The sequence below is a fragment of the Melospiza georgiana genome, chromosome 4 (genome assembly GCF_028018845.1).
Source record: "Melospiza georgiana isolate bMelGeo1 chromosome 4, bMelGeo1.pri, whole genome shotgun sequence".
Lineage (NCBI taxonomy): Eukaryota > Metazoa > Chordata > Aves > Passeriformes > Passerellidae > Melospiza > Melospiza georgiana.
The window spans coordinates 24,355,385-24,373,940 of NC_080433.1; the positions used below are offsets into that span (position 1 = coordinate 24,355,385).

The following is an 18,556-nucleotide window of genomic DNA, read 5'->3' on the forward strand; positions in this document are numbered from 1 at the left end:
TAACTCATTTGTTCTTCAAACACTCAAAGATAAAAAAAAAATTATTTCAGTTCTGGCCTTGAACACTTCAAGGGATAGGGCATGTACAGAATCAGAGAATCGGTTAGGTTGGAAAAGATCTCTGAGATCACTGAGTCCAGCCTATGACCTAACACCACCGTGTTCCATCAACCTAAAAACTTCATAAACCCTGATCCAAGTACAAGCCGCTCTATAGCAGTTACAGCAGATTTCAGGGATGCTGTTCCAGATGGAGTGACACTGCACTGGTTTGGCATGGAGAGCCTTTACTGCTTATGGTGATGAGTGAGGGGGCAAAGTCATAGGAGGGAAAGATAAATCTCAAATGATTTGCTGAAATTTACAGGGTCTTGCTGGATATTTACTGATAAACACAGCACACTTCATGAGGAAATACTGAAGAGACAAAGGTGTCTGACAACATTGCCCATCCCAATGTGCAGCTCCAGGAAAAGCTTTGTAGGGAAGAGAAGGTCTGTCTGTAGCAGGCACTTTAACTAGAAGGGTTAACTGTGGTTGGACAACAGGAAAAATCAGCAGCATTTTACTGTCACACCCAATACCCCATTTTCAGCAGCCTCATTCACAGCCTCCCTGTTTTCTCTCTGAATTATCAGAGACATTAATAAGAGCCTTTTCCACTCCCCACTTTGTCTGATCTTTCTAATTAGGAATACTGAACATATCTGAGAAAGAGCCTGGCAGCAGCAAGCAGACTTAGTTCACTGCATGCAGGGCATGGAAAATGTTCTGCTCTCCCAGGGTCAACAGGAAAGCTACAATCAGTGACTCAGCATTAGCGCAGTAACTGCTTTCCAGGGAATCCAAGACAACCCCTTCAAGCATTCCTGCCTGTTTCTGTGCACAGAGAGATCAAACAGCAAAAAATGCTCCTTGAAGCAATTCCCTACCTCCTATAAAGACATCTCTCCCATCAACTAACAATTATATAGCCCTGCCAAGTTTTGCCTCATGATTCACATCTCTGGCCACATCCAGGCAGCAGCCCATACTAAAATCTGGGGCTTTTTGTGGAACAGCTGAGCTCTGTGAAGGCAGACGTAGCATTTCATTAAGGACAGGGTAATAGCTTGATTGCCTTAGGGACTTGCCGCTGGGAAATAGAACATCTCCTTTCATAAACAGACAAGGTCACCATGCTTGTTTTGGATTTGATGCTGAGATAATTGAGTATCTGTTCATTACATACTGAATATTAATGCACTAATGCACCTGCATGCAAAACTAATTTACTAAGGAAAGCAGCCTTATATTAAATTTCAATGCCTACTCAGCTACAGAATATAGTCAAAAAATTCTGACTGATGCAAAAACTATTTTCTGTATTTTACTTTCCCTGTTGGATTCAGAAGTTGAAAAATTCCGAGTAACCAAATGTTGAAAAGCACAAACTAAGTTATTTTGCCTGATCATATTGTATCACCCTTTTGTAACCCACAGCTTCTCTTCTATTTAACAGGAGTCATCATCCAGCAGATTCACACGTACACACTGTGAAGAAGACAGGACACAAATGTGACACTTCAGTATTCAAACCCCTGTAGATATAATGATAAAAGCCACACAAATTTCAAAGAGATACTTGAAGAGGGATCAAAATTCTAGGCAAGTTCTTTCAAAAAATTTCTAAATACTACCAAAAATCAGGAGTCCCCAGAGGACCTTTCCTGAAGAATCTAAACATTATGCAACTAATTTTAACCAATCTGCTTCACTCTGATCTTACTTCAGCCCAAATACCCATTTTATCTCTTTGCCTAGAATATTTAGAAGTTGGCAACCTGTATTTCCTGTTCCTTTGGTTCCTGGAATACTTACTTTCTGGAGATGCAAACAAGAAAATCCAGAGGCCAACACTAGGTCAAAGCTAAATGTAAAAGGAGGAGTTACTTGCAAAGTGAATGTGTCATGGGACAGTACACAGGGTAGGATATGAAAGAAGAAATAAAGTATGTTCTCCTAAACCCAGATACAAATACTATTCTGCATTAAATCCGTAGTTTGTGGGGAAAAAGAGTAATTATTCACTAGAGTTTAGAAATTATAAAGGTACATGTAAATAACACACATAAATAAGAGAAAGGATTTTATTCTGAAGCTTCCTGTGCTTACTCCAATATATCTTATCAGAGATCGTGATCAGAAATTTCAAATGTGAATGTTGTCTGAAGATTTGGAACAAAGTTTTGCTGCATTTTTATTTGTTTTATACCTCAGGGATTTCCCAAACTGGAGCATGCAAACCGGAAGAGTAAATGAAAGGGCAGTCTCTAGATTGTGATCAACTAGAAGTCTGCAAACATGTTAAGAATAATGTTTCCTGCCCTCCTCATCTGTCATTAAATTAACATCTAGTGGAATTAACAGCTTCATTTTTAGAAAAAAAAATCTCCAAGGGTGTCAACATTTGTACATGACAAACACCTTTGAGGAATAGGGTTTCTGCCTTAGGCAAGGATTTTTGAGTAATTTTAAAATGATCAGCATCAGAAAGACAACTTCTTCCTTAAGAGGACCTGGATGACTTGTGTAAGTTTTTTTTCTTCCCAAGGCTGCAGCAGCCTAACTTAGAGCTCTGCCTTCTCCTTTTCTTCATTTGAAACACACTGGAGCAGGCTGCCAAAGGTTCAAGCAGAGGTTATCATGTCCTGTTTGCTCTTGGCAAGTCTTAAAACTGTTGAAACATCCTAGGAAGAAAAATGGGTACATCTAATACAGCTACAACAATAAAACAGCTACTAGGGAACCCCACCCAGAGCTAATAATACCTCCAAGTTGTGCTGCTCAACTGAAAAGATAAGCCAGCAGCATTTATACATAAAATGCAAACAGAACTTACAGAAGTCTTGATAAATACCTAGGTTTATCATTTCCTCAAGTGTTTTAAAACACAAAAGGGAAAACCACACCACACTTGGGATTGTTTCACATTATCCACTGTGATGAAAGCTGGGGGTGGACTTGGCAGTGTGAGGTTAAGGGTTGGACTTAAAGACCTTGAGGATCTTTTCCAACCTAAATCATCCTATGATAGACTAGCAAAAAGCAACTAATGTGACTGTTTCCTTTTATACTACTCACAAATTTTCCTGAATATGAAAACAATCCACCCTCTGTTAAAAACACAACAAAACCAAACTAACTCTGTTCTTCGACATATGTAAGATTTTCCTAGCTTAATGCCTCAAAACATTAGAAGGAAAAAAACATGTTTTCTGCCAGACCTACTTGTCTCAAAGTCACCTATTTTACCTCTAACTTCTGCAGAAGGAGAAGGATTCTTCAAGTCACGTCTTGCTCAAACTTTTAGACCAATACTCCATGAAGATATGTTGACAATTCTCAGGTTAATTCCTAGTAATTCCTTGCCTGCTAGGGCCAGATCTGTCCCTTCCTCTCATTTCACATCAGCTATGTACAAATTCTCACTAGCATTAGGCATGAGCTTGAACTCTGACATTTATCATAGCTGGAGGAGTCTGAGCAAGTTCACAACCTCACCACTGGCTTAAGATCCAGAGGATCTTGAGAGCCTCAGGCCAAGTCAGTGTCTCCTTACAAATGTTTACATTTAATACAGCAAAGGGCTTTGACACTCTTCTTGTCACTATAGATTTTTTCACTGGGATGGCAAACTAAACAGGATCAAGACACACAGGTGGAGGTCATGCAAAACAGGAAGTAAAAAGATTACATCATTACAGTGTAAAATGCTGTGGCACCCATCAAAATCAGACATATACAGGTTTGTTCATGTACAATTCTTTTTGTGGTTTGTTTTAGATACAGGGAAAATACACAGCTGTTACAGCAGATGTCAGCATTTTGCTCCTCATGAACTAAGTAAAACAGAAGCCCTTTACTTCACACAGCTAAATAGATTTCAGATTAGATTCCAGAATAAACCATATGAACTTACCTTACATTTCAACATGTTGGCCACTCTCTCTTGCATTGACTGTCCAGCCTTCGGCCTGACAAGAATATAAACTGCTTTCACTTCAGGGCTGGAGCGCAAAAGTTTTTCCACCAGTACTTTGCCCATGAAACCTGTAGCTCCTGTGATAAGTACAGTCTTCCCATTGTAATAAGCTGAGACTGAAGACATGGTGCTTTCTTGTTCTCTCCCTTCCTGCAGCAGGTACCTGAGAAAATGCAGAAATAAAGCTTTAAAGGCTTTTGGGATAACCTTTTTAGTCAACTAGGTAAACTCAAATTGGTTCAGTCAATGGCAATTTTAAAAATGATTTTTTAAAAAAAGGCTTTATTATGAAAATAAGCTACAAAAATCAGAGAAGCTTAAAAAAATCAAGCTCAGCCTTATCCACTATGTGACACCACAGCTGCACACAGAGGTCAAACACAGCTCGTGCTGTCCAAGGCTCCCAGCAGGAGATGCTCACTGCAGTGCTGAAGACTGTTTATCTGCTACTGAGAAGTGGCAGCCATGAAGATATGCCGCTATTCCTACAAGACAAAGGAGAAAGGAATTTCCTCACAAACCCTGCTGTGTTTTCCACTTCAATCCCACTGTGCCTACGGTGTTCCTTGTCAGCCATCACTCATCAACATGCTCAGACTTTTCCTGCTGCCTTGGCTTGGAATAACACCATGAAGAAAGCCCTTCTTCACAAAAGACAGTGTAGTGACACTGCTCTGCACAACTGCAATACCATGCGCAGGTTACAACCCTTCACAAGCTGTTTTGGCCAGAATTCATCCCAGTTCACTCTAAGGAATGTAGACATGATAGGCTTCCCTTTGGAGATTCACTGACATGGACTAGGTTCCCACATGATGTGTCCCAGTTAAATATTTTAATTAGATCCAATAGTTTCAGGCCTGAATGTTCCCAGTCACCCAGATTCAAACTCTTTAAGTTGATTAAATGCAAACAAAGCTGGACTGAATCCTCTTAGAAAAGCCCTTCTTCCCCTATTAGCCTAACAGAAGCAAAACAACCATCTTTGAAGTGGGGCAGACCACAGCAAGCACAAAACACACACTGCAAGGAAAGGGCTCATGAAAAATACCAGTAAATGTTTTGAAAAAGCCTACTAAATTTGAAACAAAAAGAAACAAGAATTGTAGAATGCTGCCAATCACGTAATCAAGAACCAGAACAATGATCTTCAAGGATCCCAGAAAAACTCCTCCAGCAGAAACTTCAGAGACACAAACTAGGGAGTCAAGCCTAACAAAATACTACTTTTCTTTCCCAGTGCTGTCTGGGACCACAGCACTCAGCATCGAACAAATGAAAATCCCCAAATTTCTTTATCCATGACAAAACATCAGGTGTAGAATCCAGTTTAGAAAGTGGGTCAAGCAGAATAACCTCTCAGGGACACTATTTTACAAACTAATAGCTGTGGGTATTCTGGCTCAGTGAATTTGGTTATTAGCCTACTTTCAGATGTGGTCAAGATTGTAACTTAGATGACTACAGAAGGCTCATCTACGCCTATTAAAAACCTGTTCTTATTGAAGAGCTGGTCACTTGGGAAGTTAAATCAACAGCTTTAAACTACTGGATAATTAACTTATTTATAACAAAATGTCATGTCTCATTCCAATTCAGAAAAACTGACTCATACTGGAAGACAGGAACTTGCAGAGCCAGGGAGCATGTGAAAAGTGTGTACGGCCAGAAGAAGGTTGTAGTTTAGCCAGATGAAGGCAAAAGATCTCAGAAACCTGGCATGACACATGTCCTCCAATGTAGAAAAATGAAGGAAGAAGAAGTCCTTAGTCACTAGAGGCCATACCAATCCCAGTGAACAACAGGAAACAAAAAGATTAAATATAAGGACCACTTGCAGCCACTGGATGGATACTTGCTTTGAATTTGTGTCCAGAGGATCATATCTGCACAAACAGTGGTACAATTACAGAGTACTTAACACCACAAACTTGGAGATTACCAGAGGAATTACTCTCCTTCCCACACTTCAGAAGTAGAGAGCATTTCCAACCTGCATCACTAAGTACTACTGCTTTGCCTTAAGAGTTTTAGACTACTGCACAAAATAACTGTGAAAGGCTTCCACGTGCAGATATCAATTTATTATGTTGTTTCATTCGGATTCCCTGTTTCAGTTATCTAAAAAAGGCTTCATTTGTTGTGGCCAGATGTTCAATGCCCGCTAGAATAGTAAAGTAAATAAATCACACTACTTTGAAATGTCCCTGTAATTAACCATGCAGCCATGTTTCACTAAGCATTTCTGACAAGGACTACATGCACATAACTGACAGTTCTTCTCCATCTAGTCTGAGACCATTTTGAGTGTCTGAGTCCAAAAAACCCCAAAAATTTAATCTCCCAAGCCATTCTTGTATGATGAAAATGGAAGTACCAAACATAGCCACTGAAAAAACAAACTTTCAAATCAACAAACTTTGATTACTGGCTTATCCTCCTAGGGTTAAAAGATAATGGAAGAAAAATCCCATCCTTTCTATTTTCCATAATAAAGCAGTCCAAGTTAGGCAGCCTAGAGTTAGCAGGGCAAATTTCAGAGTTGGATCCAGTTACTCAGCCTCATCCATAATAAAAAGCCATGAAGAATGAGATGGTGTTTGCCTGTTATGGGAGCAGATTCATGTTTCTTTGCAGTACATTTATTTTTCTATTTCCTAAGTGAGCTTCAGAAGAAATTATGAAAATCTTGTACCCATCTGATGCATATTAATTATCAGGAAAGAAAATATGTGGATTTTTCTAATGCACACAAACAAATTCATGTTTTAAGATCATGACACCGAAGCTAGAATGCTGCAATTTGGTATGTTCAGACAGATCCCCGAATCTCCACTGGTCAAGCAAATTTAAAGAGGCTTTTATTACATTCCAGGTTCAAAGGCAGATACCAGTTTATATTCAGGATTGCTAAGATATTTTCCTTTCAACTTAATCTTGAATTTTTTATTTTGTACAACTATTTTGCATTTTTAAATATTTTTAAGAGTGTGATTGATTGTTTTCTGCTTTTATTAATGTTGCTTGGCCTTTGCAAAGAAAGTACTGAAAAATAGATGGAGATTTTAAGGAACCAGAAGATTTCTGAGGTCAAAGGGTATGACCCAAGTAATGCCTGCTAACCTGACCCTTTGGAGGTCTACTTCAAACCAGGGAGAACTACATGCATGCCTTTTTGGCTTTTTACACTCAAATTGTTTTGTGCAGAAGGTTATACTTGGCCTTTCATGTTAGGGAATAAATAGCCAATACTAAGTACTGATGATTTTCCAGTCAATTAAACTACAAGGCATTAAGTTACTGGTAGAACTACTTGAACTATGGTCAGAAGTTGCAGAGACACGACCCTTAGTGAGGTAAAGAAGGATACAGACTATTTCATAGGCTGAGGTTCCGGGCTCTTCCAAACCTGGAGGTGAGAAAGGCACTGAACTGTGGAGGAAAGCTCATGCAAGAGCTTCCTGAAGTCTAGTTCAAGTGAGTATATAAAGGTAACTCAGATGCTTTAGGCACTAATTGGAGCAGGAAAGTAATCTCTGATGCCACCCGAATTACTGAGCGCAGCATCTTTGCAGCAGCACAAATCTCTCTGATGCTGACTCATCTCCAGAGCAGGAAAAACCCACAAGCCAGGAATCCCACTGAGCACCTCTGCAGACAGAAGTACACAAGCTGTTCTGAGGGTACTGCTGCCTCTCCCAGTCCCCAGTCTCCTCTGGATCAAACAGAAAGGACGAGCTACAGTGCTTTGTTACAAACAAAGCCACGATCTTGTGCCAAAGGACAAGCAAAAGGAAAGGTGAGAATCCTAATCCTACCAGCCTAATAGTTCCCTCCTGCAAAAGACAACCCTCATATCCTCAGCTGAATAGCACAGGAGAACTTCCCCCACCAAGAGCAGGCACAACTGAGCTGATATTTAATAAAACAACTGCTCTACGTTCTCATCTGTCATGTATTTTGGTGATGCCAAATCTGCATCCAGATTGCAATGGTGTGATGCAGAGTCAGCTGCTACCAGACCCAGAAGGGTGGGAAGGGAAATGTGGACCTGAACCTCACTGAATTCTGCCACTGCCACTGCCCATGGCAGCCCCATGGCTGCAGGGGGTCACGGAGGGACAGCAAAAGGGAGGATGAGCAATGGAGGTGGACTGGAAGAAGTAATATTTCAGCATGGTTTGGATCACTGCCCTGTTCAAACAGGACAGCAGCCATTTCAGAAGCTTATCTGTTGAGATATTTTTTTCTTTTCAACTCAACTGCATAAAATTAAAAAAATATTAGTTTTGTGCAAGAGCAAAGGATCATATGCCTACAAATGTACATCCAGGTTCAAAAATGGTCTCTCTGACATCTCCTTGTACTTAGGCTAGTTCTGATGAGCTTTTTCTTGCACAATTTTATGCAGGGATGTAATTTCCATAAAGAAGAGGATCAGCTTCTTCAGACGAGTCTTTCAGACATGATATTCAATGTAATGAACCGGCTTCAACCAAAATTACAAGCAATGATTTTGGATTTAACCTTCAGGCTAAATGAAGGTTAAATGACAAGCAATAGGTTTTGGAAAAAAGCTATAGTCAGCAAGAGTCCTTTAAGACGAAATAATTTTTGGCCACTTTCTGAAAATAAATTTTTCATCTTGGGTGAAAATCATACATAAGACAGTTTTCTTTAATCAGGATTCTAGAAGAGTAATGATCAACCTGGAAGATACAAAGAAAGAAAAATTCCTGTTGCTTCAGAGAATTTGTATACCTGAGGTCAGAAAGAGCAATGTAAAGTGGTCACAGACTATTTCTGTCTCATCAATTTACTTCCTCAGTCTATTAATTATTTTATGAGTTTTAAATGGACTGAACACTGGGGATTATGAACAATACATCTTCATAAAATTATTTTCTCTTCTACATTTTGTCCCAGGATGTATTACAGAGACTCTCCAAAGTAGGCAAGTAATTATAATACATAAAAGTAATTATTTCCAATACGTGTTTTTTGCCTGAAAGCATCTATTGCTTGTTTAATCATCATAAAATAAATACACACCATGCACGCTAGAAATAGCTGAAATAGTGACTTGTTTTGCATCATACTGACTTAACTCCTGGCTCCTCAGTAACAGCAGGAGAAGGTCACTCTGCTCCTTTAATTTCATTTTCTGGGCCAAACTCACAACCAGAGAAGTTCCAGTGCAATGCACAATGTTTCAACAAGGATTAATGTGAATTAACTTAGATTTGAGCCTTTGGATTTAAAATATTTCCTGCATTTTCAGTAAGAAGCAACAGCGAATCAGAGCAGAAAATGGCTGTAGTTCAACACTGCACACCCTTTGAGACAACAGCGTTGCTGACACAAACAAGCAGAAAGTACCAGCAAGGAGGCACTGAAGTTACATAATGCATTTCCAAAGGTCTTCAGGCATAGAAAGATTTGTGTAGCCTATGAAGTCAGGGAGATTTTACTGGTGACAAAAAATGAAGCAAAGAGGATGATAAAATGGCCTTTCTACAGAAAAATTAACAGTTCCTTCCGGTTTGTTGAATTTCCACAGTTATTTAATGTAACCTAACAACAACAATAAAGAAAAAACTCCTCTCATTTAGCTACAGAATTAAAAGGAAGGTCATAATCCACCCTTTGTGCAGGCACTATAGAAGTTAATGTAGCATAAAGAAATAAAACCCTGCAATTCAAAGATGGGCACATTTACAGCCAGACTGAACTCCTGATGATGATCCTCTTTGCAAAAGAGATTTTTCTTCAAGCAATTTACACCAATTATAAATGTTGTTGTTAGAAGCCTGAAGGTTAAATCACTTTTCTCCAGCTAATACATTTTAAGTAATTTTTTGTTTGCCAACAGTAGCAATTCAAATCCATAACAGCATCCCCAAGTAGCAACATGCAAGGAGAAACTCATTGCTCCCAGAAACCCTTCATGCCTTGAAAAACCACACCAGTTTCACAATCCATTTTAATTTATAGCAGTTAAATCTAAAGAGACACAGAAATGTGACAGCATAATTAAGAGCTGAAGACAACAAGCAGCGTGCACAGCTGGATCCTGCAAAATGCTGAATGCTACATGACAGGCAGACAGACAGGGAAACCTCTGGGAATTGTGGCTGCTGGGTCAAAGACCAGCCACCAGGACAGATGTGGGCAAAAGCTGAAACTTCCAGCTTAAGCATTACCTACACAGCTTCACAGATGTTCTGTTCTGACCCTCCCAAGTAGTAGAAAGTGTTTGACAACCATGAAGAAATAGAGAAAAAAATGAAGGAAACAGAAAGGCCACTGATGGAACACAATGCAGGAGGAGCCTCCTGATTTTTTAGTGAAACCTGTTTAGTCTCACTATGTTTTTTCTCCAAAATTAAGGAAAAAGGCCTGCAAACATTTTAGAGCTGAGACAAGGCAATGGTGTTGAGGACATACCTACACATGTCAAGTAGGATTTTAAAGAACAAATATTTTTCAGTAGCCCCAATATCAATGTATTCTGCCTCAATCCTATTTAATTATCCACCTGGTAAGAACAGTAGCTACCAGAGACTTCAAAGGCACAGCTTCTGCAGGCTCCTTTCTGCATCACATCCAGCATATGTACCCACTTCCCCCCCCCCTTTTTTTTCTGAAGCTAGTTGTTGCAAAGCCATTGAGTAGGTTATAGGATCAAAGCATAGATCAGAACTAGAAGGGGATTTTGCTTTGCCTCAGCATAATTAAAGGCAGACATCCTACACCAGAGCTTTTCTGCAGGCAATCCTTTCCCTTATCATTTCCCCAATTCACACTTCATAGCCATATTCTTCTTGCTATTTCTCCTAGGATCTCTACAACCAGCAGTCCTGTCCCAAAACCCTAGATCAAAACCCCTGCCATACCCACTGCACACCAATCACTCTGCACCCCAGTACTGCACAAGGGAGGTCTCAGTGAGGTCGGGAGTTAAGTCTGTGTGATAACAGGCTTGTGTGGCAAATTAATTTTATTTTAGACATCTCCATTGATAACTTCTTATTAGCATGCAGCAGCTAACATATTAACAAAGATTTTCTGTCCTTTTCCACTATTCGTCTTTGTCCCCCATCAAAAATAATGGCACCAGCATTTATGACATTTGTGATTTTTTTTCCTCTGAAATTATTATCAAGCACTGCAATAGGTTTTCCGGGGAAGTGGTAGAGTCACCAACCCTGGAGGTATTTAAAGATGTGTAGATGTGGCACTTGGGGACAAAGTTAAGTGGTGGACTTGCCAGTGTTAGAAGCACAGAATCACAGAATGGCTTGGGTTGGAAGGGAACTTACAGACTATATCATTCCAACCCTCTGCCATGGGCAGGGACACCTTCCATTATCACAGGTTGTTCAGAGCTCCATCCAAGCTGGCCTTGGACACTTCCAGGGATGGGGCAGCCACAGCTTTTCTGGCCAACCTGTGCCAGGACCTCAACCACCCTCATAAGGAACAATTTCTTGCTAATATCCCATCTAAACCTACTCTCTGTCAGCCTAAGGCCATTTCCCCTTGTCACAATCTACCCACATGAAAAGTCCCCCTCCAGGCTTCTTATGGGCTCCCTTGATGTACTGAAAAGCAGCTTTAAGGTCTCTCCAGAGCCTTCTCTTCTCCTGAGAGAGAAGGCTGAACCATCACAATTCTCTCAGCCTTTCCTCACAGCAGAGGTGTTCTATCCCTCTGATCATCTTGGTACCAGTTCTGTACTGGCTACAGCAGCTCCCTGTCCTTTGCTAGACCCAGGGCTGGAGGCAGCTCTGCAAGGAGGAGTCTCATCTGAGCAGGGCAGAGGGACAGAATCCCCCTTCCCTTCCCCTGCTGCCCACACTGGGGGCTCAGTCCAGCACACAGGTGGGGTCACTGCCCACTTGCACACTGCAGAGACACATGGAGCTCTGCAGCCACCAATACCCTCCAGTCTCTCTCTCCAGTGATCTTTACGGTCTTTTTCAACCTAAACGATTCTGTGGCTGATGCAATTTAAGAACACACACATACAATTTGAGGGTGACCAGTGGCTGAGGTGTTTTGGTGTTTTTTTTTGTCAAGCCCCATTTTTGTAAAAGTCCAACTAGCACAGCTGCTCTGAAGGACAGCAGCTGCAGGATTGCTACCTCCTCAGCAATTTCCACATTCCAACACTCATGGAAAACTATCCCATAATGGCTCCAAAAAGGACTGGGTGCTTAAAAACGCCTGCATTTCTGTAACAAATGAAATGCAGTGGTGATTGACAGCAACAGTGCAAATACTTATGTGATTACAGCAACCACGTTCTTCACAAATGCACTGTCATGACATAAAGAACAGTCTTCACTCAAGATTTAGAGTCAACAGCAATACCGATACAAGTAAACCAATATCACTGATCATTATCTAGTAAGTAAATTCATGCTATGGAATGATGGAGAGGCTGGCTTCCTAAGACTTTTTCTACTCACTCCATCCAGCACTCCTGTCAGGTAAATATCCAAGCACAATGCTCCAAAGTCTTAATGAAATAAACTGAAATGGAATTTCTATGCTTTCGTAAGAAAACCTAAAAAAAATCCCTTCCGAAACCAACAAAAGAAGAAACTGAGGACAATGTATAGGAACGTGGCCAAAATGATGACCCTCCTAATGACCATGCATTTAAAAACAATTATCTAAGACATAACCTTTCAATTTTTACAACTTTTTTCCACAGCTATGTCCAGTGGAAGATGTAAATAGAAAAGGCAAGTTGCTTTGTACTCCAGTGCAGATCTATCACTATAAATGTGTATTTTTGTTTGTATTAAGCTTCAAAACAAATGCAAAATAATCGATACTTGGCTGAATAATACAAGCTGAATGAAAGCAAGACACCTGCAGGTGACTGCACTAAGAAGTCCTGTAACAGCAAGCTAAAATGACATTTCACACCTCAGATCTCAGACTAACAGAATGGAAAAAATCTGCTGTGTTCAGACACAGATTTAAACTTAACTAAGTAACTGCAATTATTTTTATTTCCAATAGGAAGCCAAGCTCAGCAGTCTGAGTAGTTTTATATTGGGGCTTCATTAAGAAGTACAGTCTAGAACCCTACTCTTGTCTTAGAGCTGAAAGACAAAAATGCTTGAAATATTTCCCACTAAGAAGAGTCTTAAAAGGATGACCAGATGAATGTGAGAACCTATACTATTAATTTCATACCAAAGCATATATATAGACATATACTTTCAAACCCAAAGATTTAACATACCTGCATGTTGGGTTCCTTTTAATTGACCTGAAAAAGTACATTATCAATGGAAAGAGCACAGCTTTTATTTTCCCTCATCATTGACTCAAACCTTAGGCTAAATACGAACAAAAAGCATTCATTTTTTTTGTTTTCCCCACATTTCTCTATCTTTCAGTCTTTGAGGATTTGATGGCACCTGGCAAAGTTGTTCTGTCCAGAGCAGGACTGAACCCTTCAGGAATGGGGAAGAAGTGTGACCATAGCCTATTTAATTCTAGGAAGTCCATAGGGAATTCTACACTGGTAATATTGCACACTGCTAGCTGGCTTATTCTACAGCAAGCTGGGAAATCAGCACGTGTGACCAGCTCTCCAGTAATTCCCTGTATCTCCTGTTTTGTTGAAGACAATTCTGGCACTACTAGAATCAGAACCACAATACACTGACAGATTTGCTGTTGGAGACCCTGGCACTAGAATAACGAGGCAGCACAAAGTGCAGAGACTAGGGCAGCTCTAGTAGCAGACCTGAGGCAGGTCCAACCTTGTTATTGCTTTGTAAAGACTCTCACTGTGCAGATAAGATGGACTGACAAACACCTCATTCCTCCTTTGGAAAAGCAAAAAATCACAGTGAGGAGAATCTAGGAAGCTGCTTCCTCCTACAAGGATTCAGAGTTGGAGTGTTGGGAAGGGGCAATGGAGACACCAGTACGGGGCTTGTGGGCTTCTGGAGAGAGACTACGAAAAAGACAGCAGCAAAAAAATTGGACTTTATATGTATAATGTAGAAGAATTAAAAAGTGTGCAAGTTAAGATATGAGCCAGTGAGATACAAGGCACTTTATCATATTTCTGCCTCCCATTACACCTCATCATTCTGAGTAGACTTTTCCCACTGCTTTGTCTGACTGTCCCTGTCTGGATGTGCTCCCAACCTCTTTAATCCTTGATCTAGTACTTCTAGCAAGAGAACCACAGAGTTACACGCACAGATGATCCCTGCTGCTCCTCCTGAGGATGTGGGATAGCTCAGGGCCAGGGAATGAAAGCTTAAGAGATGACATGTCCAGCGAGACTACTGATTTCACCTCAGCTCCTTTCAACAGCAAACATTATCCTAAGAGTTTGCAAGTTTTGTTTTTCATTGGGCTCTCAAGCACAGCATGCAGACCTTCTTCGCTGGAAACTCTGACAGGGAATACAGAAGCATCCCAACTAAGCCAGAACCTTCAGTGGTCATATCAAAGCAAGCCAGGTATTAATGGAAAGCTCCAAGGTAGCTGTTAGGATTTCCAGAGCAAAGCACTCTTTGATGAAAGTGGAAAACTGAAGGAAACCCACTGAGCATGGACAGGGTGAACATGTCTTGGATGCTGTGATTGCGAAATGTACCTTTGAAAAAGAGAAGAAGGAGGAGGAGGAGGAGGAGGAGAAGGAAGAGGAGGAAACGGAGGAAGAGGAGGAAGAGGAGGAAGAGGAGGAAGAGGGAAAGGAAAAGGAAAAGAAGGAAAAAGGAAAAAGGAAAAAGGAAAAAGGAAAAAGGAAAAAGGAAAAAGGAAAAAGGAAAAAGGAAAGAAACCAGCAAAGAGGAGAGTTTGTAGGACTCTGTGATTAGTATCTGAGTCAAGGTGTTTGGGAAGAACTTTCCATTCAGCTTCTACCAGGAGGCACCTCACAGTGAACTGGGAGTGCCAATCCAAGAGATCTTCTCACCGGGCTACACCCAGAATTACCCACACCCTCTTCAAACTTCAAGTAGTTCTGAGATCTCTAAACACACAATGCCAAACTACTCCTGGGAGATATCTTGGCAATCTGCAACATGGATGTATGTAAAAGGAGTTCTTCCAGAACATAATTTCCTCAACACCAAAACCAATAGAAGAATGAAATGAAAAACCACCTATAAGAGTCTCTTCACATGCTTTGGAAAATTCACCTTTTTCATGGAATTTGCCAACTGGCCTGCTGTGGATAGCTGGCAACACAGTCTGCTAGCACGGGTGCTGATCAAAGCAGGCTTTGGTCAAGCAAGACATAGTTCACTAGGAAATGGACTCAGAGCCTCTCATTTCTTGGCATCTGACAGCCACTGCCACAATATTTTATGACAGATTTTAAAAAATTTTGACAGATTCTAAAGAAGGTATCAACAAAACACAGAAACCATGGTGTTACTTGCAATTATAAATGTTTTAACACTTCTTTTTCTAACCATCAGCTCTTCCCTTATTTAAAACTCAGCTAGGAGTATGCAGAACTCATTCTACTGAGAACATTTTCATCAAATCTTTCACCAGTAAGACAGCAATGTTTATCCCTCTCTCCTGATGCTAAAAATGCCTTTTTAAATGCAGTACTGTATTTGTGCAATTCTTGTTTTATACACCTTAATTAACGATGTCTCCAATACCCCAGAGAAACAATGTAAACAGGTATTTTATAAATACCCCAGAGAAACAATGTAAACATGTATTTTATTACAACCTTTATCAGAAACATAGCCATTTAAGGGGCTGGTAATGAATTAATTATGCAAAGCCAAACAAACATCTTCCTGGTGCTTTGGAAAGTTATGTTTAATTCCTTGAGATTGTTTAGGTGACATTACAACAGGGATCAGAATCAACATCCATTTCACAAGCCAAAGAGCACAACAGCAAGAAAGACCATATATACTGCAAGATACATTGATTTCATCAAAGTTGTTGTTACAGTATACAATTTCATCATTATTGACCACATACGTTAATTTTAAGAACTATTTTGTTGTTGTTGTTGTTTTGATTTTTGGTGGGTTCTGGTTTGCTGCAAGTTTGGGGGTTTTTTGTTGTTTTTTTTTTTTTTAGCCATGCAATTACTCCTCTCACTCAAGAGCAAAAAGACAAAACTGTGGATTCAGGAGGGAAATTATAACTATAGGTGGAAGAAGCCAAACTAGAACATCATAATTATATCCTTCCAAATTAGATTTTCTCACGAACTGCAACGAAAACATACCTCTAAAATCTCCTTGGTTTCTGTGGAAAACAGGCAACACAGCCTGCAGATTTTTCTGCCCTAAATTCTTCAAGAAACATAAACATTTACTCTTCAGATAAAGGGAAAAGAGCAGAAGGAAGAAACTAAAGAGAATTCCCTGGAGTTAGTGAAAGCTGCATTAAGGAAGTTTTCCTCTTCACATCAGCAGCTCTGAATAATGAGGCAGCAGAGAGCTTTGCAGCACTGGAAGCCTTTGAAACACTCTTCTCCAGAAAGAAGAGACAATAAAATGTCTCTTGCCTGGCACACACTGGCACAGTAAATGCCTCTTGCTTGGCACGCACTGGCACAGTAAAAACTTTTCCTCCTTTTGCACATAAAGGGACCAATTCTTTTCTCCTCTTCTTCTCCAATATTTAGAAGACAAGCTGATGAGAGATGACAATGCACATTTACAGAAGTTCAAAAAAAACCAGCACTGAATAAAACATAAGTGCAGCATCAGAAAAGGATGGTCAGACTGTACCAATGTCAGCTAATACATTCCCCGTGCACTGAAATTCAAGCAGGGAATCAAAAGAAGAAAATCAACAATGATGTGGTTCTAAACATTTGAGAAAAGTCTGAATTACATTTAAAGTACTTGAATAATCCTATTGTAATCAGTGCAAGATTCAAGGTAGTGTACAGGTTTGCCTTAATAACAAACTTCCTTCTCACCCTTAAGAAGCTCTACATTCAAAATGTCCATGTTCTTATTAGGAATAAAGTTTTAAAATTACTTTTTAATATATTTTACAACATCTTAGTTATCTGATAAAGAAAAATATCCACAAAGTTTGCTGCTGGCTCCCCCACCCTTCAATCTCATCCTAGCCTGGTCTATGAAATAAAGAATAAATAAAATAAATAAATCTTCCTAGAGAATCCCACATGGTCCTAGTAAAGCTGACTCAGTTTAAATTTTGAAATAATTTTTAACTTGAAAATGAAGTATGCATACTGACTTCAGAGGCCTCGGGAAGCCAAATCCCATGGAATAATGCAATGTCAATCCCTGCAGCCTATCTGGTGGTAGTGCCTCTGGAGGGACTAGTATGTGCATGCCCTGAAAACTCATGGGACCACACAAAGCTGGTATATTAGCATAACTTCATGGACAACAGAGAGGTACCAAAATACACCTCCTGATTATTCCCTTTTTTAAGCCCTTTCCATTCTCGCAGGGACAGAAAATTACTTTGTGTTACAGTGAAGGTACTTAGGACCCACCTAAAGGGAACAATTTATCCGTATCATTTGAGAAAAAATAACTCACTACTCAATTTTTCTAAGTAATTTTTTATTTTTCCAAGAAATTATGCTCTCTTTAACTTTTGTATACCTCATGATCTTGGAGACAAAGCCCACAGTCTGAAGACAGAAATATCAAGCAAATAGTACTAGTTCTGAAGCACTAGCTCCATCACAAGAAGACGTGCAAAGCAGACATATTCTATTTTAAACCTCTCTGTTCTGTGTATTTTAAACTTTGATATTCAGAACAAGCCACACCTCCCTCTCTTAATTAATTTGTGCCAAACAAAATACAAAAGATCTGCATCTTAAGCAAGGTCTCTTGGCTCCCTGGGCATCTGCAATCACAGGATCAGTTGATCCTCAGCCCAAACTCCAGAAATGCTGTAAAAATAAACATTAGGTGACCTGGTGTAGCAACTTATACTTTTATAAATCCCTGCTTCTCTGAACAGCAGCCAAAAGGCTCGTGCTGGTGTCACCAACTGAATTATTGTCTGCATTCTCCAAGCCTTGTGACATTTGTTGGCTATCCCTCATCTTGGATTTCTTCCTGCTGATCTTGGGTCCAGATAAGAGTCTTATTAGGAAGGACTGACATGAGGTACACACAGATTGCCAGGCTGGAAAGTTGCTGCCAAAATACTCAGTTGGGCAAGGATGTAAAAAGTAGCATGTAACCCCACTAGGTTTGCCACAAGAAAGAACAAGTTTCTTATTAACAGCCAAAAAATACACTGACCTTGACAGAGTAGTCTTCAAGGCAGGATTAGCGGTGCAATACAGAGACATTAACTAAAATCTGCACACAGATTAGGGCTCTCACTCAACTACATCTCTTAGGAAAGTAGTAGGTGTTAGTATATTGTAGCAACAATATTTTTTCTACAGTTTAATAGCACAAAACAACTTCTCTGTTGTCATGAGAACAAAGAAAAAACAAAGCAGGAGAGGTGTTTCATTCTGCTCAAAATTTTAGTTCTTGAAATCTCTGCAGCACAAATTGC

The 18,556-nt window shown here is 39.9% G+C and overlaps 1 protein-coding gene across 5 annotated transcripts in view; it reads right to left on the reverse strand.

Annotated features, from left to right (window-relative positions):
* The window catches only part of LOC131082200 (fatty acyl-CoA reductase 1-like), a 127,430-nt gene that overhangs the window by 62,795 nt on the left and 46,079 nt on the right, over positions 1-18,556 (reverse strand). For all 5 annotated transcript variants that reach the window (XM_058021866.1, XM_058021867.1, XM_058021868.1 and 2 more), the window contains exon 2: positions 3,962-4,187. In XM_058021866.1, the coding sequence (XP_057877849.1) occupies positions 3,962-4,150 (189 nt within the window). In that variant the 5' untranslated portion in view covers positions 4,151-4,187. The remainder of the gene's footprint in view (positions 1-3,961; positions 4,188-18,556) is intronic.